This window comes from Mesoplodon bidens, assembly GCF_964165515.1.
Source record: "Mesoplodon bidens genome assembly, chromosome: 12".
NCBI lineage: Eukaryota > Metazoa > Chordata > Mammalia > Artiodactyla > Ziphiidae > Mesoplodon > Mesoplodon bidens.
This window is the reverse complement of record NC_138168.1, coordinates 66,116,155-66,138,338: the sequence shown is the minus strand read 5'-3', so window position 1 is coordinate 66,138,338 and position 22,184 is coordinate 66,116,155. Positions and strand designations below refer to the sequence as shown.

At 37.3% G+C, this 22,184-nt stretch overlaps 1 protein-coding gene across 8 annotated transcripts in view; it reads left to right on the top strand.

Moving 5' to 3' along the window:
• Positions 1-3,614: 3,614 nt before the first annotated feature.
• Positions 3,615-22,184, top strand: part of AHI1 (Abelson helper integration site 1) — a gene marked incomplete at its 3' end in the record, with an annotated part of 211,262 nt that continues 192,692 nt past the window's right edge. For 5 of the 8 annotated variants that reach the window (XR_014017212.1, XM_081251012.1, XM_081251011.1 and 2 more), the window contains exons 1-4: positions 3,615-3,773; positions 4,154-4,216; positions 8,871-8,938; positions 10,579-10,703. Coding sequence is in view for 7 of the 8 variants with exons in the window: in XM_081251012.1 (XP_081107138.1) it covers positions 8,929-8,938; positions 10,579-10,703 (135 nt within the window). The remainder of the gene's footprint in view (positions 3,774-4,153; positions 4,217-8,870; positions 8,939-10,578; positions 10,704-22,184) is intronic. The other 3 variants (XM_081251013.1, XM_081251016.1, XM_081251015.1) reach the window with 1 other exon arrangement.

Here is a 22,184-nt window from a genome sequence, read left to right as displayed (position 1 = left end):
CCTTGACACTTTTGAAGAGTACAGGTCTATGATTTTGTAGAATGTCCCTCAGTTCGGGATTGTCTTATCTTTCTTCATGATTAGATTCAGGCTATGCATTTTTTGGCAGGAATATCAGAAAAGTGAGTTCTAAGGTTTCTTACCATATACATATACATATATATGTGTGTGTATAATCTCTTAAAACTCTCATCCTCTAGTTTTAGCATACATTGACGATTCTTGCCTGAATCAGTTTTTACTATAATGGTTGCCAAATGGTGATGTTTCTACCTATATCATTCTCTCTACATTTATTAGTTGGCAGTCTAATGTAAGGGAGAGCTTTTCTTTATCCCCATTTTTAAAAATTCCTGTATTTATGTCAGCATGGACTCAAGTATTCTTATTTTCTTCAGCGGATCATAATTTATTAACATTATTATAGTGATGTCCAGATTGACCCAGATGTGGCTAATGGGGGCCCCTTCAAGCTGAATTCTTTGTCCCCTTGGTATGTTCCATCATTCTGTGAGAGCTTCTTTAATTTCTGGTGCCAAAAGGTTTTCCAGGGTCATGTTATACTTGCCATACTCCTGCTCTGAATCAGCCATTTCTCCAGCATCTCTAGTCCCTTTTAGTGGAGAATGGTGTTTAGAAACCAAGATCTAGGTTCTGTGTGCTCACTGCTTCTAGGATATCATGCTCCTAGACCTTTTGAACACAGAGCGAGGGGAGAGATAGAAAAATAGATAGATAGATAGAGACACACATACACATAAGTATGCAAATACTTTTATCTACACTTATTTCTGTATGTGTTTATATATATATTGAAAACTGTGAGTTCACACTGACTTAACCAATTCCAATCCAGTACTACCACAAAGGTCATTCTGGAATTCCTTTTTTTCCTATTTGTAACTCCCTTCTCTGTCAGAGACACTTGGCTCCCATTAGCCTCAATATATATACTTATTTCCTCACTCCCATTTCATGTAACCACTGTGGCCCTGACGTGCTTGCCACCTCTTCACCTGGCAAGGGAAGAAGCTGTCTATCATTTTCTATTCTTTCCTATCACTCATTCCTCCATCCAATCAATCACCAAGTCCTAACATTTTCTACCTCCCCAAATCTCTTGAACTGATACACTTCTGTCCGTTCTGACCGCTCCTAGCCTTGCCCATACCACCATCATCTCTTACATGGTCTGGTCTAAAACAACAGCATCCTAACTGATATTCCTGGATCTATATTTGCTTTCTTCCCATCCATGTTTCTATGCTACAGTCAGAGTTATCTTTCTGAAATGAAAAGTTGACCATTTACTCCATGGTTAAAACCCTTCGATGGTACCCCATTGACCTCACAACATATTGTCTGGGTCTCTTCATAACTTGCTTATCTCTCTTATTTCCTCCAAAAGCCCCCAGTCTCATTCTCAACATTTCAGTAAGCCATGCTGGTTCTTGGATTATGCCAAGCTTTCTTTTAGTGAGGATTATACTCCATTTTTTTCTACCCAGAAACTCTTCCCAACCTGGACAACTCTACACATTGTTTAGGTCTTTACTTAAATGTCACTTCTGCTATGAAACATTCCCTGACCTCACATTCCCCCCCACACATATACACGCATACCTCTGTAAGCTATTGTAAGGTCCAGGCAAGAAATGATAGCAGGTGTACATCTCAGCCAGTCTGATAGACTAGGGAATGTGTTATTAAAATGCCTAATAACGAGCAGCTAGAGTTATAACCTCTCTTTGTAAAGTGGGTCCTTACATCACAGTTGTGAGGACAGATGAAAAGTACATAAAACACCTACAATGCAAAGCCAATATATGTCATCTATTATTCATTCAACCAATGTTTATGAAGTACCAACTACTTGATATGTACTGTGGTAGATACTGGGGCTTGGAAAGTTAAGGTATAATGCAAACAATTAAAATATAACTTATAGAATCAGTATCCAAAGCATAACAAGATATATAGCAGGAATGTTTGGTGAAATCAGTCAACCTGGTTAAGATTCAAAGGATGGACAATATTTGGGCTGAGACATGGAGAAGTAGTAGTTTACAAGGAAGGATTCTTCAGGGAGAGGGGACAATATGCAAGAACTGGGGCATGAAAGGGTATGGATTGTTTTGCATGGTAAACGTAATTCAATATTGCTAAAGCATAAAATTGAAACAATGCAATGAGAGATGAAACTAGTCAGGGAGATGGAGTGTCTTGTATCCTAGGCAAAGTAACTCAACTTCCTCCTACAGATCATCTTTGAATAATTTTTAGGAGAGTGGTATTATCAGATTTACATTTTTAGTGAGGTCATTCTGGTAGCAGTGTGCAGAATGGAATTCAGTGATCAAAACTGGAGTCAAGAGACTGGTAAAGAGCCCATCTCACAATAATCCCTGTGAGAAGTGATGAAACTTGGCAGGAGGCAGTAGAGTTAAGATGGACAGACTATACCCTGGGGGGTGTTAAGAAGGTAGAATGGACCTGATTTGATGTTAAGAGGCATTTAGGTTGGTCTACAGGCATTTAACTAGAACACTGGGAGGATAAAACCAAGACAGAGATCCAGAAAGAGAATTAGAGTTTAAGTGGAAAGATGAACATCCATTGGATTGGTAATATTTCTCACTGACTTGAGAAATTTCTCACAGGATTTGGAGAAACAAATGAGATATGCTTTGTAGGGTGTGGGGATGCTAATAGGAATGGAAAAGCAGGCCTCCAAAGAAATATGCATAATGCTCTTACCGTACAAACGAAGCAACAGGTTTTAGTGTGTGACTACAACTGCAGAAAATTCAAGAGTCCGGGAGTGACTTGACTAGTATTTTTCCATCCCTGGTGACTCAGAGCTAAAGATGGCGCTGTGGCAAAAATTAGAAGGTGGGAGGGGGCACTGGGTGTAGCAAAAGATGACTTTTGGGGGGTTGCTGTTCTGCTTTAAACACATAGTGAGATAACTCAGCACCAGATGAATCGTGGATAATTTTTTCCTTAAGATTTGGTGTGTAGTACAACTCTGCATTCTCCACGCTTAAAAGGAGATTTCATTTCGTGGGCGCGATCGCCTGGGGGGTGACGAGAGTGTTTCTTTGCCTCATTCATATTTCCTAGCCTTGGCGGGTTCCATAACAGCCTCCATCTCGCTTTGCCACCTCCCGTTTTTCCCAGCGCTGGCTATAGTTCTGAGGAGCAGAGCGCTTCTTCGGGGCGACAGTGGGGACACGAGCAGGCTCCGAGAAGCACCTGAGCATTTCCATGGTCCCTTCCCGCTCCAGAGGGAACGTATTCTTTCTCCTTGGAGGGCGTTGGCCTGGAGGTTCCCGCGCGGGCGCGAGGAGTCCCACGCTCGGCTCCTGAGCGCGGGCCCGGCCGCAGCCTGAGGGCCCGCGGGCGGGCGCGCGCGCGCGCGCGCGCGTCCTACGCTCCGCAGACGCCGCACTGCAGCGCCTCCAGGCCCAGGCTTAGGTGGCGCGGGGGCGGGGCCGTGGGAGGGGGCGGGGCCGCGGAGGGGCGCCGAGGCCCGGCAGAGGTCCAGGCGGTGAGTTGGCGCCACATCGGTTGTCATGGGAACGGCGGCGTAGGCAGGGGCTGACGTCAGCTGGCGGCGCGCTGCCCGCACTGCGGCGCCAGGCGGGGGCTCAGAGCCCGGGTGGCTGGCCGCTGGGGGGGCAGTGCGGCCGCGTAGCTTTCAGGCCACCCCGCACGGTCCCGGCGTCGGCTCCGGCGGGACCCTCTGTGGGCAGGTCTGCGCCCTCTTCTCCGTGAGTACCCTGCAGGCCTGCTGGTGGCGGGAGTCCGGGCTCGGGCGCTCGGCCTGCCCTGGCCCTCTTCTGGGACAGTGGTGTGGAGGACTGCTCGAGTCCTAAGGCGCGGGGGCGGCGGGCCGGGGAGGCCGGGCGGGGGCTGCCCTGCACCACTGCAGTTTGACCCGCCCAGCGCGGCAGAGTGGAGGGTTGGGGTTTCGGAGAGTTACCTCTTCGTACTTACTTTTCATCTCCCATTCCTGGGCTCATTTTCTCCGGAACGCTGAGCGTGGTGTCGTGAAAGAGTGAATGCAATCTTTGCCTTTCCTATTCCCGGTTCTGGTTTAACAGCGTTTAAATCAGATGCGTACTAAGTACATACGTTTATTTCCTTTTAGGGTGTCAACCTGGTGCTGAATCTTGAACCCGTGAAATACCTTCTTAATTACATCTGAGAAAAGGTGATCGTTGTGTTATGTTTCTAAGAGTATAGTTACATTAACAGGGTCGTTTCGATATGTATACAAATAGAAGAAAACGTATACTAGTTAGGGATCCCTGCCAAATGCTGTGCTACATTTCCGCATTACTGTGAAAACATCTACTGACTGGAGCATATGGCTTCTCCTTCTTTTGAGAAAAGGATGCTAACAGTTTTTCCACCTGTTGCGTTTACGATTGCTGTTACTGCTTGGGCGTTCCGGAAGAAGATTGCTTATTATGAGCACTCTGAGAAATTAAAAATGTATACATTTGAAAGAAGTTCAAATACCAAAAGTTTTTTTAATCGTATTTAGAACCTTATATATTTATGGAGACTATTCTGATATATTAATTGAATTATGTATACGGGTTTTGTTTGTTTCCTTTTATCCCGTGCTGTAAAATTCGGTCAAGGAGCGAATCATCCAAGCCTCTGCTTTTTCTTCCCTTGATCTTTAGTCATTTATTGGCTGATAATCAGGCGTTTAGAGAAAACATAAAATGAGATGAAATGTAATGCAGTTAATTTCCCTATTTTGTATCTCTTAGCAGGTCCTGTAAAAGGGTTTGTGAGGGAGAAGCTTTTAAATATAATGACATATATGAGATTCACAGATGTCATTTTAAGTTTGACCTTAATTTTTGCTGATGATCTTACTTATCAAATATTAGTCATTCTATAATGTATTTGCTATAGTACACATTACCATTTAGAGATGACCATTTCTGTAATGTATTTGCTATGTTTATCATTAAATTAATATTAGTGTTTACTAATTGGATTGTACATTAGACTACTAAATAGTAGTAAATAATGTAAATACATAATTTATTTAATATTTTTTGTCTATCGCATAATTGTTTATTTTTAATACTATAATAATGGACGTAAAGTAATGGGCCAGCCACTGTGCTGATAACTTTGCTTTTCAGTATTTCCTTTTCTCCTTACAATAAAGTAGGTGCCATTTTAATTTCCCAGGCAAAAAAAAAAAAAAAGCTTAAGCCTGACTCATTTTGACCCTAGAACCATTATTACTGCCCCCTCCCCCCTTTTAAAACGGGATACATAGATGAAGAGAGCACAGGCCTAGCCCTCCACAAGCTAGCAGTTTGGTGGGGGGCGGTCACAGAAGATTTTACCAGAGTGAAAATTCAAGGCCTAGGTGGGAGGTATGAAGATCAAGGCACTGTCGGAGCACAGAGGAGACATATTTAACGATTGCTGTTACTACTTGGGCTTTCAGGAAGCAAATCGCTTGTTATGAGGACTCTGGGAAATTTTAAAAATATACATTTGAAAGAAATTCAAATGCCCAAAGTTTTTAAAACCATCTTCAGAATCTTGTTTATTTATGGAGACTGTCTCTAACCCCTCAAAGTTAGCGAGCTCCTTAGAGAAGATGCTGATACTGACCTGGGTCCTTGGACTCTTTAATCAATAGAAATTGATAAGAGGGCAGACAAGAAGTTTAGGCGAGGCTTTATTGGGACTTCTGTTGTTTCACGAGGGAGTGAAAACGGGAAACGGGGTGGTGGGTCGGGGTGTGGGGCAGAGCTCGTTCCTTAAAGGGGGAGAGGTTGGGGCCAGATTTGTGGGCTGGGCTGGAGGCATGGCTTAGGTGTTCTGCCCGCCCCCTTGGTGGTGCTGTGGGCAGGGATCCTGCACAGTATGCTGCTGCTTTTGTTCCCAGCACCTCAGAAGTTGGGTTTTGGCCCTTTTGTATCTTACTGTTCATGATTTTGCCCCAACTGTGCATGCATGCAGTTGTTTTTAGTCCCTTATAGTTTATGTTTGTCCAGGTGCAGACACTCCAGTAAAGGGACCCAGGTCCCAGGTCTTAGCCTGTCTCAATACTATTTGCATTTAGTGTCAAAGGATAGTTAGGAGTTAGAGAGACAAGAGAGGAAGGGCATTTTTTAGGAGAGAGGGGTGTATGTATAATGGTACAAAGGCAAGAAAGAGTTTGGCACATTTGAGGGCCTGCAAGTGGTTTCACAGGGCTGGAGCCCACAGTGTGGAAGTGTGCCTAGAGAAGGGGAGGTGGAGAAAGGCAAGGGGTCATTTCACTAGTAGCTTTGGACCCCAATGGGAAGGACCTCATGTTTTCCAGTATTGGGAGCTACTGAAGAATTCTAAACAAAGAAATGATTCCATCACATTTGTATTTTAGAAAATTCCTCCGGTGGTTTATTTTTTAAGGGTAGTGTGATGGAGGCATGGAAACAGTCTTAAAACAAACAGCAAAATCCTTCCCTAGTCTTTCTGTACCTCAAAGCTACTGCCTCATGTCACTGCCTGTGCAGGGTGGAGGGAGACAGTTGGAAGCAGAAGTGTAGGAAGAATTATCCACACATTTCTTCTACAGGTCTTACCTTCCATTCATTCCTCCACCTGTGGCTGCCAGGTTTCTGTCCCTCCACAAAAAGCTTTGCACACGTGACTTCCTGACTGCAGATCCAGTGGACACTCTTCAAATCTTGCAAGAACTCTTGGTACCACACAGTGTAGACCACTTCTTTCTTGAAACTCTTTTTCCTTTGGTTACTTCTCCCAGTTTTTCATCTATCTCCCTGATGTCTTTTTAGTTTATTTTGTGGGCTCCCAGAATTCTGTGTTTGGCCCTTTTTTTTTCTTGCAACCATCACAAATATAAATAAATGATGCCCAAATCTTCAGACTCTTATCTCCTTGCTGGATTACTATATCACCTACCAAACATAAACTGATTTTATATATATATATATATATTTATATGAATCTCCATACACACACACACTCTATATGTGCATACAGTAATAATAGCTATGATTTTTGAAGAGCTTGCCGCGCTCTAGGCATTGTGCCTAGTGTTTTACCTGCATATTCTTATTTCATCTTTACAAAAACCCTGTAAGTGATATACTGTTATCATTCTCTTTTTAAAGAGTAGGAAATTGAGATTAATCTCTTGACAGGTAGAACTGAGATTTGAATCCAGGAATCTGACAATAGAGCCAATGCTTATAGCTGCTTAATACGCCTCAGATATCCAGCTCAACATGCCCTGCTAAAGCTCACTGAGTGTCCCCATAAGAAGTATCTGTTATAATTGTAGCTAATGTTATTGATGCTTGTTCTAAGGCACTGTTTTAACCTTTTAATCATTTAACTCTTACAACAGCCCTTTGAATAGTCACTGTTAGACTGATTTTACAGATGAGGAAACATTGCCCAGCCCATACAAGTAACCATGGGAGATTACAGTAATTCCAGGACTTGTGTTTTAAACTACTTCACTACACTTGTGCTGTACTGCACTATATTCCAATTAATGATACTACTGGTCTAATTATTTCCTTTTGAAAAACATGAGAATCATCCTTGACTCTTTATTCCATCTCTTCAGTAGTTTTTATTTAATCTGTCTAAAATGTCATACATTTTCTGCTCAAGATAAAACAAAAGAATATAAATAAACCTTTTCTTGATGACTCAGTCATAATATAGTTCAGCTATTTTCCTATATATTGAATCACCATGGAATACTATAAATATTAAATCCTTATTTGCTTTTTTTTTTTCTATTTATGTGCTGTCAGGTTTCAATTACTGATGCAGTTGGCTTTGCAGCCTCTCTCTTTTCTAATTTGGAGTAGATTGGAAAGATGATCAGGCTTATTGGATCTATTATCTTCTAGAAAGAGTTAATGCTGTTTCCTATCAATAAAGAATAGGAGGTTTTACTCTGTGTGTTTAATGATGTCTATTTTGTCTGTATACCGGATAGTTGTTACAGAAGTTAACTCACATACTTAGTGTATTTGTATAATCATTATTTTCTTTTTAGCATTTGTTATCAGACTTTTCTGTCCAAAGTACCCCTAATACTAAAGGAACACAAATGTGGATCCCCAGGGATCTGCAACCTTAACTGATAATTGTTGAGTCAAATCAATTTTTTTAACAGTCTTCATTTTTATTCTTAAAAATGTATGCATATTGTTTTCTAATGTGAGAATTAATGTCTGTTTTGGACACACACCCTCATCTTTTACAAAAACTGGAAATTTAAGAATATATATACTGAGTTTACCCATGGTTTTGATACACAATGAAACACACCCAGGTATTTATTTGAGAAGATGGAATGAATGCTTGTGCTTAACCTTCTCTTTTGCAGCATTTTCAGTGGCAGGTACAGAAATATTTAAATTCATTATCTGTGAATGTGCTACCCAGAAGCATACTTTACTAGTGTAATAGTGTATGTGCTTGGGAAAGTCAGTCCTGATATGGAGTTTGGTTTCTCAAAAGTACATAGAAGTGTTCATTTTTTTTTACTTAAAATACTTTAAAAGGTGTATTAATATACTAAGTTAGATGTTTATTGCCTTTCAAAAAATTTTTAAATTTTTTGTTTCAAATATATAAATATTTTACTCAATTATGATCCAGTTTGCTTTACTTTAAGACTCTAAACTGATTCAGATGTATTTAAGTCATTTACATAAGGTTGGAATAAGAGAACTTAGTTTTATTGGTATAGACCTGATGAGGCAGTAGACAATCACATAATCTTGTATGAAGAGTATCTTATAATTTTTATTTGGAAATTCCATATTACAAATAAATCCTCTTTGTTTTAATAGGATCCTGATTGAATCAGTGCTTTACACTATAACTCAATGCTCTCCATGAAGCTGAGATATGCCCACTGGTAAGATTTCTATGAAATTTATATATGCAGTACATATTTATTTTAAAGTTTGGATTATTTTAAGGGGTTCTTCAATTAAGGAATGAAGTAGATGTCATCAACCAAAAATTACATTTAGAGATATTTCATAGTTTGATATTTAGCTTTCTATGTAATGTTGGTGATTAAGGTTAGTACGTATCCATTGACTGGCAATTTGGGGCTCAGCTGGGCAAGGTAAATAATAACAACATATGGTTAGTTTTTATTTTTTATTGTCAAAATGGGTTTTTCACTTTAGAGTAGACTTTGGCAAACTTTTTCCTAAAAGGCAAGCTAGTAAATATTTTAGGTTTGGTCTCTGCTACAACTCCTCAGCTCTTCCATTGAGGTGCAAAAGCAGCCATAACAGTTCTTAACAGAATGGGCATGGCTGTGTTTCAGTAAAACTTTATTTATTAAAACAGGTGACTGGCCTGCAGGTAGTATTTGCCAATACCTGCTCTTGGGCATTCATTCATTCAGCATTTATTTATTTGAAACATGTTTATTGAGTACTTACTCTGTGCTAGACCCCATGATAGTAGCTAGGGATGTAGTTATTAACTACCTCATATAGTGGGAGAGACACAGTATATTGATGTATATAGATATACAAATAATTACACAAATTCAAGCTGGGTTAAGTGCTGTGAAGGAAAAGAACAGTCTGTCTTGTGAGAAACAGAAATTTAGATGAGGTTGTCAGGAAATGTTCCGCTTTAGAGGCAACATTTAAACAGGTATCTTAACACCAGCCAGCTGTGAGGAGTTAGAGGAAGTTTGCACCAGGTGGAAGCAGCTTCACATGGGAGATTGCTTGTTCTGGCAGAAGAGCTGAAAACAAGGATGTTTGGCTGTAATGTAGGGATCTAAGGGGATATCTGTTTTTTTGGTTTTTTTAAATAGATCTTTATTGGAGTATAATTGCTTCATAATACTGTGTTAGTTTCTGTTGTACACCAAAGCGAATCAGCCATATGCATACATATGTCCCCATATCCCCTCCCTCTTGAGCCTCCCTCCCATCCTCCCTATAGGGGTATTTGTTTTAATTGAAGCTGTAGAGGTAGACAGACCAGGAAGTAAGAACCATGTAGGGCATGTGAAGGACTTGCTTTATTTTGTCCTAAGTGAACTGGGAAACTTACAGGGTCTTAAGCAAGGTACTAGCATGATCTGATTTATGTTTTAAAGGGGAAAACAACTTTCAGCTTTTAATATCTGTTGAAGGCTGATTGTTGGCCAGGCAAGTGCTAGTCATTTTTCATGAAAAAATGATCTTTGACATAGGATTATTCCGATTTTACACATAAGGAAAATGAAGTTTAGAGATGTTAAGTGACTTCTTTAAGGCCACGTAATAGTCGTAGGTGCTACCGTGCATCATAAGTAAAGAGTTAACTTAGCAAAGGAAACTTTTAGAGGAAGTAGCCCAAAAGGTAAGATGGATATAGGTGAGTGTGGTGTCACCAAAGCCAAAAGAAAAGTTTTTAAGAAAGAAGGACTAATCCTTTTAACTCACGCAGGTATTTACAAGGCTGTGGGGGGTTTATTTTTTAACATAATATGTGTGATAATAGAGTTGCATAGAAAATGACATGAGTCATTATCATTTGTAGTTGAGAGTGAAGCAAAGGTGAAGACCAAAGTTCGCTTTGAGGAATTGCTTAAGGCCCACAATGATCTAATACGTGAAAGAAAAAAACTGAAGAAAAATATTGGCAAATCTGGAGGAAAAATCTCAGTGAGTAACTGATCATTTGGTAATGGTGACTTGTATATCTGCATAAAATTATGACTTTCATATGAAAACTCCAAGGAACTTTGGAAATTAAAAACAGTAAATCTGTGTTGTGGTCAATAACGTGGTAAAGTAAAGCTTGCATTAGAATTAGCCTCACTCTTCACTCTTTGAGTATTGAGTTCTTGAGTGCTGTCCTACAAGAATAACAGACCAACTGGTTAAAGTGATTAGGGATAACAGGGAAACGCAAAACTAGCCATATTACACGTTCTTGAAGAAAACCAAGATTTTTAACCCAGAATTGTGAAGAACTTAGGAAATAATATCTTACTTCGGATATTTAATGGCTTATCTTTATTTAGACTTCTTCTTCTGATTCTACCCAGCAGAGCCAGGAGAAATCAGTGGAACCTTAAAGAAATAATTATCCTTTTGTACTTGAGGTATACTTTCAAATGATAGAATTTTTGGTAGCACCCTTGAAGGGACTGAAAATACAGAACTCAAAGCAATACTAAACAAATCAGCAATTAACTACAACCTGATTCCCAAGGTATTATAGAGTCTGTAATAGTATCCCAGTTAATGCACTATTCACTCTTCAAACCTACCTCGCTATTTCCATTGCACCTTTTACCTCTTTGACCATAATCTCCACACAAATAAATAACTTCATGCATGTTCTGGTAATTGGTACATGCATGTCCTGTTAATTGATACAAAGAATACATACATTTCTTTGGCAGGAGTTTTATGAGTTATATGCATCCTACATTTTACTTGTAGCATATTTTACCCTAGTCTGTATTTTGTCATGAGACCTATTCATTTTAACACTGTCTGGCAGCCATCAGTGTAATAGTTATATTCTCAAGTGAGGCAAAAAAAAAAAAAAATAAGTTATAGCATTGGCTAGAATGCAGCTGCATACATGCGAGGGGTTCATAGTATACCAGTGTACTACTCCATACTAATTAAGAACTGCTGACAGAATGGATCAGATTAGGTCTCCCATAGTGGATGCTGCTCTAAAATAGAATATGCCACTTCTGGTGTACCAGTGTGCAGCATGGTAGGGAAGAGTGGCATACGGACGGTGCAGCATTGCTTACTGGGATATGCCTTCCCCTTGAGTAAGGTGGTGTACATTTGGCAAAAGCAGAAAGAACCCTGGACACAACTGTCTGCAGACTATTTTTATGGACTCAGTCAAAGTAGAAACTCATACTTTCTCTCACTGTCAGAACTGGGCTTTGTGTGCATGAACAAGGTGCAGTTTAGGCCAAGAATGCTAAATTAAATGGATAACTAGAAAATAGGCAGAAGATATGTTCATTTATCCAAGGTCCAGTTTAGATGTTGCGGACACACAACAATGTAATCTACTCAGCCTCTTTTAGCACACACGAGGCCATTCAAGGTCTCTCTTAATTCAGAGATAAGTATTCTTAAAAAAAATATTTAGGAAGAGATTTTTCAGCTCAACGGAAGAGGATTATTCTTGGAAAACAAACTATTTTTGAAATGATTTACTTTAGCAAACAGAGGAGGAATACCTGCTTTTATTTACTAGATAATGGTGCTCTCTATCTTTCAAGCACTCTTCTAAACATTTTATTTATATTCACTCATTTTCAATACAAACAATAAAATTATGAAGTCTTATATCCATTTATAGATGGGGAAACTAGATCACAGAGAGGTTGAATAACTTACCCAAAGTTAGTGGCATAGTTAGTGGTAGAGCCAGGATTCAAACTCTGACAGTCTGACTGCAGAATCCACTCTCTTAACCACAACCCAATAGGACCCCTTTTAATAAGGCATGAAGTGATGGTATCTCCTCAGTACAAGAACAAGGACTCCCATGTGCAGAACAGGCTGACACTGAAAAGGAAGCAGGCTGAAATAAGAAAATTAGGCAAAGAGAAAGACATAATAAAATTCGTAATAATGGCAGATTCATGTTACTGTTTTTCAACTGCCTATCAGGCACTTTGATAAGAGTTTTACAAATATTATTTCTGATTTTTATGTTAATCATGAAAATAGATATTAGAGCTCTTATTTTGCTTATGAGAAATTTTATGAACATCTGAACAGAAAACGACTTACCATCTTTGCCAGGGCTGTAGAGGCAGAAATAGAATAAGTAGGAGTTATTTTATATATATATATATATATATATATATGTTTTTTTAACACATAACAAAGATTTTATTTAAATCATTAATTAATGAGGGAACCAGTAAGATGTTATAACCAGTTCAGATGGATTTAATTTACAGAGATTTATCTAACAGACAAAATTCAGTTGCATTGTATTAATAGAAATCATTTACATAGCTATGGACAGGAAACATTTGTATTATTATCAGTTTTCTACATGTTAACCCTTTTTCTCTACTGAGTTGTAAAATAGTCAAAGACAGTGAAGCAGAAATAACCAGAATGGATGAGCTAATTTCCACCCATTAGATTTCAAAGACTTTCTTACACTGGAGTAAAATCAAAACAACCTGCAGTCCTTCTGTTCAGGTATAACCTACATATACAAATTTTGTGCCATATTTTTTAATATCGTGTAAGAATTGTAGAATAAGGATTTAAAACCACAGGCTCCACATTCTCTCTTCATTGCTTCCTTAAAACTATATCTCAGGCCTAAGTAATAGAATTGATACCATGGAAAAATTTAATTAGTAATGTGGCAGACAAATATGAAGCATTGTTCATGAGAAGAAATGGCTGAAACTAAAATGAAAGCTATAAGAAATAACAAGGACATATAGAAATACTTGACCTACAAGTAAGTGTTCCCAGACAGCACTAGTGGAGCAGAAACAGTAAAAAGAGCACGAGGAGGAAGCTTTCTGAGTTTATAAAAACGAATCCATCTTGCATTTCAGATAAATTTTATGAGATGAGAACTATATCTGAAAACTGTAATAAAGAAAAAGATAAATTTTGCGAACATCTAAACAGAAGAAGAAACATCTAGTGCATTTCAGACTTCTCTCAAAAAACACTAAAGCCAAAGACAATGGAGCAATATCTCTACAATATTTAGGGGAAAATTGTGTTCCAAGGAATCTACTTGCCTAAATTGTCAGTTGTGAGGGCAACAGTGAGCATGTGAATTAGCAAAGAATTGCTGCTAGTGTTCCCTCCCTGAAAAAAACAAGAAAACTATTGAAGATGGATTAGTTGAATGTATAGTACCATTTCCAGAGACATGAATCAAAATGAAGGATTTAAGAATAGAGAATTTATGATCTGAAAATATATATATCTGGTTGAGCCTTGAAACCAGTTAAATAAGTAGAAGTTTCTTATGCCAGGTGTTTCAAGAAGCTATGACACAAGAACTAGTAGTGATAGAGTTGCTTTAGCTTCTGGGGGAAGAGGTCAGTTACAGTCTCATTTTATCTCACATTAAATTACACTTCAGACATCTTAAAAAGGTAAATGTAAAAATCTAAATTAGTAGACAAATACCTAAATAAGAAAATAGAAATGGGCTGGTTCAGTTTTCCAGTGTAGAAGGATACTCTGATCTTAAAAGGAATGAGAGACATCCCAAGTAACGAGAATATTCTCTGTCTGCACACAGAAGACTCACTAAATATTTGTTGAATGAATAAATCTGATGTAGAAGATACTTTTTTGAGTCAGAAACAAATGCAACTAAAAGCCAATTCACTGAGGAAAATATGTGATTTTTTTAATAGCCACAGATCTAATACTCTTATATAGCCAATAATATATAATAATTGTTAACATTTATTGAACACCTATATCCTGGAATTAGAAGGATCTTTTCAGTGTTTTATAGTTATTACCCTATCAATCTTCAGAGCAACCTTATGAGTAAGTTCCATTCCATATTGTTAACATGTAAAGAAATACCACAAATAAATGCCATAAATAGTTAAGATACTAAGTCTCTAAGTGAGCAAAAGGCATGAAAAATAAAACTAATTACAAGACAAAATAACATTGACTAATAAAATATAGAAACACTTTAAAAGCTATTCAGATTGTAAACCAGAGATGGTGTTTTTGCTTACCAAATAAATATTTGAAAGTTTATTAGCAGGGTAGAGAGCAAAGCTTTTTAATATAAGGTTCATAGAAAGGTGAAGCAGTACAACAAATATAGACAACCTTTTCAGGAAGTTTGGCTGTAAAAAGGGATATTGTGAAGAAGATATTGATTGCATTCAGGTATTTAAACACTGATAGCTGGAAGATAATGGAGAAATTGATGATATGGGAGAGGAAAGTTTTCTAGAACACAAGAAGACCCACCTCTTTATTTATTTATTTTTATTTTTATTGGGGTATAGTTGATTTACAATGTTGTGTTAGTTTCAGGTGTACAGCAAAGTGAATCTGTTATACATATACATATATCCACTCGTTTTTAGATTCTTTTCCCATATAGGCCATTACTATAGGCCATTATAGTTCCCCGTGCTATACAGTTGGTCCTTATTAGTTATCTATTTTATATATAGTCGTGTGTATATGTCAGTCCCTATCTTCCAATTTATCCTTCCCCCTTCCCCTTACCCCCTGGTAACCATAAGTTTATTTTCTATATCTGTAATTCTATTTCTGTTTTGTAGATACGTTCATTTGTAGCCTTTTTTTTACATTCCACATATAAGCAATATCATGATATTTGTCTTTCTCTGTCTGACTTACTTCACTCACTGTGACAATCTCTAGGTCTATCCATGTTGCTGCAAATGGCATTATTTCATTCGTTTTTATGGCTGAGTAATATTCCATTGTATATATGTATCACATCTTTATCCATTCCTCTGTTGATGGACATTTAGGTTGCTTCCATGTCCTGGCTATTGTAAATAGTGCTGCAATGAACATTGGAGAGCATTTATCTTTTCAAATTATGGTTTATATATCTGGAGAAAACCATAATTCAACCCACCTCTTTATAATGAGAAGGAAAAGAAAAAGGTCATTTGGGGTGCATGAAAATTTGTAGACTTAGTAGCAGAAAGTTGCTACCAAGCAGCTTCCCTTTTTTTAAAAAAAAAATATTATTTATTTATTTACTTATTTTTTTATCTTTGGCTGTGTTGGGTCTTCGTTTCTGTGTGTGGGCTTTCTCTAGTTGTGGCAAGCGGGGGCCACTCTTCATCGCGATGCGCGGGCCTCTCACTATCGTGGCCTCTCTTGTTGTGGAGCACAGGCTCCAGACGCGCAGGCTCAGTAGTTGTGGCTCACGGGCCCAGTTGCTCTGCGGCATGTGGGATCTTCCCAGACCAGGGCTCGAAACCGTGGCCCCTGCATTAGCAGGCAGATTCTCAACCACTGCGCCACCAGGGAAGCCCGCAGCTTCCCTTTTAATGGCTTTTATCTGTGAAAGTGAGTCAGGAAGTGACAGCACTGGACATCAGAGATGAGTGAAGAAAGTTTGAAATAGCCACAGAAGAGTGCATATGAACAGATTATGCAGCATAGAAGAATTGTCCATAGCTTTGAGGTCTCAGTTGAATTTGTAGACTACATGTTTATAATAGTGCCAAGTTTTGAAGTGGCTCTTCCAGCAGTATTCAACAGCCTAGTTAGAGTTATAGAGATGAAAGTCACTTAATTTGAATAGTACCTGGAGTTTTTCCAGACAGGTGTGATGGATGGAAAGAACATGATAATGGTGAGTGATGAATGCAGTGATGGATTATAGAATCAAAGCATCAGGAACTAAAGATGAGAGGCATGATGAATAAGGAGAATATATTGGGTTCAGAGCATAATGAATGATTTATTATTTTATACCACTAAGTCCGGAGTGGTTTGATACTCAGCAGTAATAGGTAGAACAAATACAGTAAGTTCCTGACATACGAACCTTCAAGTTGCAAACTTTCAGAGATGCGAATGTGCGTTCATGTCCAGTCACATTAGTTAATTCATGTGTCTGGCATACATTGTCACGTGTCATACATCGTCATACATCCTCTACAAATAGTTGTGCTTTTGTGTACTTTACAGTACTGTATAGGGTACAGTAGTACAGTGTCTTTATTTCAAGCCCAGGATGTCTAGAAGTAAGTGTAAAAGCAGAGGTATATAGCCGATTGTGTTAGTTGGGTATCTAGGCTAACTTTGTTGGACTTACATACAAATTGGACTTATGAACGCGCTCTCAGAATGGAACTCGTTCTTATGTAGGGGACTTACTATAAATATAAATTGCTAAGTAGAGAATAAATACTCAAACTGTAGCTATTATTATTATTATTATTATTTTTTTTTTTTGCGGTACGTGGGCCTCTCACTGTTGTGGCCTCTCCCGTTGCGGAGCACAAGCTCCGGATGCGCAGGCTCAGCGGCCATGGCTCACGGGCCCAGCCGCTCCGCGGCATGTGGGATCTTCCCGGACCGGGGCACGAACCTGTGTCCCCTGCATCGGCAGGCGGACTCTCAACCACTGCGCCACCAGGGAAGCCCTGTAGCTATTATTAATTTTGAAGATGCATCTGAATTTTTGCCTTTTAAAGGGGGAAATCTAAATCATGTTTATTATCATTGTCAGTTTTATATCACCTTGATTTCATTCCTTTATTTTCTCCTATCTCATTTTATCCTAATAACTGGTATTTCATAGAGGTGATAACTTCTTTATAAATGACAGCTTGTGAAAATGTTTGTGTTAAATTAATTTTAAAGGGTGGAAAATATTCTAGATTCTCTAGCTGTTAATAATATCCTTTAGTTGATTTATGTATTCATTCACCTTTATCAAGCACAACATTCCAAGGGCTCAGAGCTCAGTTCCCAGGAGCCGGCCATGGGCTGGTTCTGAAAACAGGCCTGTTTTGGGATCTGAATGATTTGAGCAACCAGGGCTGCTGAGTTAACCCTTTTCTGCACAACCTTTAACCAGACTGATTAGAAAAAATAGGAAATGAGCACAAATTACCAATATTAGGAATATAAGAGGGGTTCACTGCAGATGTGTTAAAGAGCTTAAAAAGATAATAAGGGAGTAGTATGAAATAACTTCATTTCAATAAATTTAGCAGCTTAGATGAAATGCATAAATTACTTGAAGGACACAGACTACCAAAGCTCACTCAAAAAGAGACAGATAACTTGAATATTGTATATCTTTTTAAAAAATGTGTCTGTGGTTAAAAACCTGCCCACAAAGAAAACCAGGTGGCTAGTTTTCTCAGCTGGCTTCACTGATAAATTTTACCAAATTATTTAAGAAATCATAATAATTTTATATAAACTATTTCAGACTATGCAAAAAGAGTGACTACTTCTCCATTCTTTTTGGGGGCAATTATTAAGTACCCTAAAACAAAAACCAGATGAAGACATTACAGGAAACTGACACCAGTATCCCTTTTGAATCTAGAGCAAATATCTTCCACAAAATGTTAGGAAATCAGTCTTACATTATATAAAAAAGATAATACGCCGTGACCAGTGGGGTTTATCTCAGGAATATACCACAACATTTGAAAAAAGTAGTCAGTGTAATTTGCCATAACATAAGATTAAATAAAACCATATGATCATCTCAACAAATACAATAAAAAGATGACAAAATTCATCACCCATTCTGATAACTCTTAAACAAACAAAAAGAATAGAAGGAAACTTCCTCAACTTGATAAAGGACATCTACAAAAACCTACAGGTAAGATTGTACTTAAAAGTAAAAAACTGAAAGCTTTTGCCCTAAGCTTGAGCACATCACCGTGCATATTCATAATTGTGCAGGTGACCCTGACTAATGCAATAATGCAATATTTTTAAAAGAGCATAAATATCATAAGTGAAGAAGTAAAAGAATCTCATTTGCAGCTGACAGACTCTCTAAAAAGTGCTGTTAGAACTATTAAATGAGTTTAGCAGAATATAAGGTCCAAGTATAAACCAATTGTATTTCTATACCAGTAATGATTAACTTAATTAAAATTTAAAATATCATTTATAGTAGTAACAAAAATATGTAGCAATCAAGGAAGAATTTATCAAAAAATATGTGAGACCTGTATACTGAAAATCCCCAAACTGCTGAAAGTAAAAACCAAATAAAGAGATATCCATATTCATGGATTGAAAGAATCATTATTGTCAAATAATTATTGACAGATTATTATTATCCATTCTCTGAAAGTTGATCTATTGATTCAATTCAAAATGCCAGCAGACTTTTAAGAATTGAAAATATAATTATAAAATTTATTTGAAAATTTAAACAACAGACCTAGAGTAGCCAAAACAATTTTGCAAAGGAAGAACAAAGTCAAAGGAATTTTGTCATCTGATTCAAAACTCATTGTAAAGTTTTAGTAACCAAGACAACCTGGTATTGTCATAAAGGTGGATATGTAAGTCATAGATCAGAAGAGACTCTAGAAATCGACCCAAATGTGTATGGTCGATTGTTGACAAAATTGCCAGGGTACCTCAAAATAAGGAAAGGGACAATCTTTTCAACAAATGGTGCTGGGACAATCAGATATACATATACAATATTACAAACTGACTATATCATGTTCAGAAATTAAATAGAAATGGATCAACGACCTAAAAAACATAAGAGCTAAAACTATATAACTTATAGAAGAAACAGAATAAAACCTTGGTAACCTTGAGTTATAAATAGGTTTCCCAGGATACAAAAGCATGAACCATAAAAGAAAAAAGGGATAAACTGGGTTCTGTGAAAATTCAAAACATTGCCAAGAAAATGAAAAAGTAAATTATAAATTGAGAGAAAATATTTGCAACACACTGTCTGATAAAGTGTATTTAGGACATTTTAAGAACTGTCAGAACTCAGTGATGTGAAACAACTTTACAAAAATGGGCAAAAGATTTGAACATTTAACTAAAGAAGAGATACAGATAGCAAATAAGCACATGTAAAGATTCTCAGTGTCATTACTATTTAGGAAAATGCAATTTAAAAAAATGAGATACCATTATACACCTGTTACAACACAAAAAGATGAAAATTAACAATGTGGAGTGCTGACAAGGGTGTTAAGTAACTAGAACTCATACATTTGGGAGTGTGAACTGGTACAGCCACTTTAGGAAGCAGTTTGGTAGTTGTTTAAGAACTTAATGTGTACTGACCATATAGTATATCAGTTCCACTAGTGGGTATTCACTCAAGAGAAAGGAGGACATATAATATGCAAAACTGGAAATAACTCAAATGTCCATTAATTGGTATATGGAGAAATAAAATGTAGTATCTCTCCACACAATGGAATACTGCTCAGCAATGAAAGGGAATAAATTACTATAATTGCAACAACATGTATAAATCCCAAAGCTTTAGGCTGAGTGAAGGAAACCAGACACTAAAAGCTGTATACTACATGATTCCATTTATATGAAATTCCAGGCAAGACAAAATTACAGTGATAGAAAACAGATCAATGGTTGAGTGGGGCCAGGACATGGAGGGGTAGGAGTTGACTTTGTAAAAGAACATGTGGGGTGATGGATGTTTAACATCATGATTGTGGTGGTGTCACAGCTGTATACATTGCCAAAATTCATTTAAGTATACACGTAAAACTGGTGAATATTACTGTACTTCACATAATTTATTGTTATGTCTCAATAAAGCTGATTTAAAAAACAAACTAAAGCAAAAAACCTAAATGAGGCACGGATGGTAAAGATAAAAGGATGGGCAAAGATATAATAGAACATGAACAAACGTATTTCGGACACTTCAGAATTCAGTGATAATCCATGAATTATGAAATACCATGAAGTAGACCTTTTTAAATTATAGTATGACAAAACTAGAAATCAGTAACAAAAGTTTAAAATTTATAAACTACTCGAAAATGTAAACACTATCTCATGAAGTTGTTAGCGAGACAAAGGAAATCCAAACCACAAAAACAGGAATTTAAAAAGTAATGAAACTATCAATTCAGTGCAATGGAATTTTGGGATGCTACCACAGATGCTCTGGGAATTGTATTTAAAATGACGTTATTAGTACAAAGGTTGACAGATCAGTGGAAGAGAGTAAATAAATAAATAAACTGAGCCTCATCTATTTAGCTTCCCCAGGGTTTTGTTTTCAACATCCTTTCTTCTAGACCATAATTCTTTTTTCTATTTCTAATTCTTGGTTATTCCAGTTATTGGAGTGTCCTCACAATTTTTATTGATTGCCACTACGTTTCTGGTTCTGAGAAAACAGAAATTTGCATTTGCCCCATTTTGACATAATGGAAATTCAAGGTTATTAGGTATGACTGTGTTCATAGAAAAACAACAAAAATAAGTTTCTGAAGAGATTAGCAATGACTTTCCTTGTGTGAGGCAACCCAGGATTGAACTTTGGGTCTTCTTTTTCTGAGTAATTTCTGAATTTTTTTTACTATTTTTAATTTTTTGTTTTCTTACTGTTTTAAGTTAAGCATATATTGCTTCTAGAAACAGAACATGCGAAAATAAACTTTTTTTAAGAGAGAAAATATTTTTATTAGATTTGATTAGGAAAGATTTTTTTTAGGATATGGATTCAGAATTTATCCTAGAAGAATAGATAGATTTGGAAATATATTTTAGGTAAGCAGAAGAGTCTTGGAGATGGTAAAATATTGGATATATAATGGGTTACTAGTTCTTCTAGCATTTTCCCATCTTTTCACATATATTACATATTTTCTAACCACTTTTAAACATGAGGATTTTTGAAAATTGAACTTCAGTCTTCAATGGTAAGCTCATCCATTTCGGGAAGACTTCTTCATTTTGGTATTGGCTTCCATCTTATAGCACTTCGGTTTTGCCCTTTCCGTTTTTGAACACATCTCTTAAGCTTTTATTTCTGTCATTCGAAATTTTAATTCTAACATTTACATTTTTTTTTATCTCATGCTTTTGAATTTCTTCATTATATTAAGTTCACTTCTTTTAAATTATTTTATTTATGCTATTTATTTTTCTTCCTTAATTTTTCTGTTTTATTGGATTTGGTGGCTTTTCCTTCATTGTGCTGCTTTCCTTCAGTGTTTGTTAGTTTTTAGTTGTTAGTCATCTTTGTATTTGAGAATTTTTCTCCTGCCTGTTGGTTGTTTTCAACATAGTCTGCTTCTGCTGTTAGTGAGGGTTGTACCTACCTAAAACATGAAGCCATATCTCTGTATTCAGCTGCTTTGGTCTCTGGGTGAAAGTCACCATGTAACACGAATGGAGGAGGGAGACAGAGCTGTCCCTCCCAACTCCTCAACTGGTCATCCTCAGGCTTGTCCCTCCTTCTTGAATTACTTGATTTGGCTTCTCCAGAACCAACCTTTTCTCTGGAGAAGTCTTTTCCTATGTGCTGTGGTTTTCTCTGGTAGTTTACTAGATCTAATCCTGCCTGCTTTTTTTTATCCTTGGGAAAATTCTCAAAATGTTTATTTCATTACTAGTAACATTCGGTTTTGATTTCTAGCCTGATTGTCT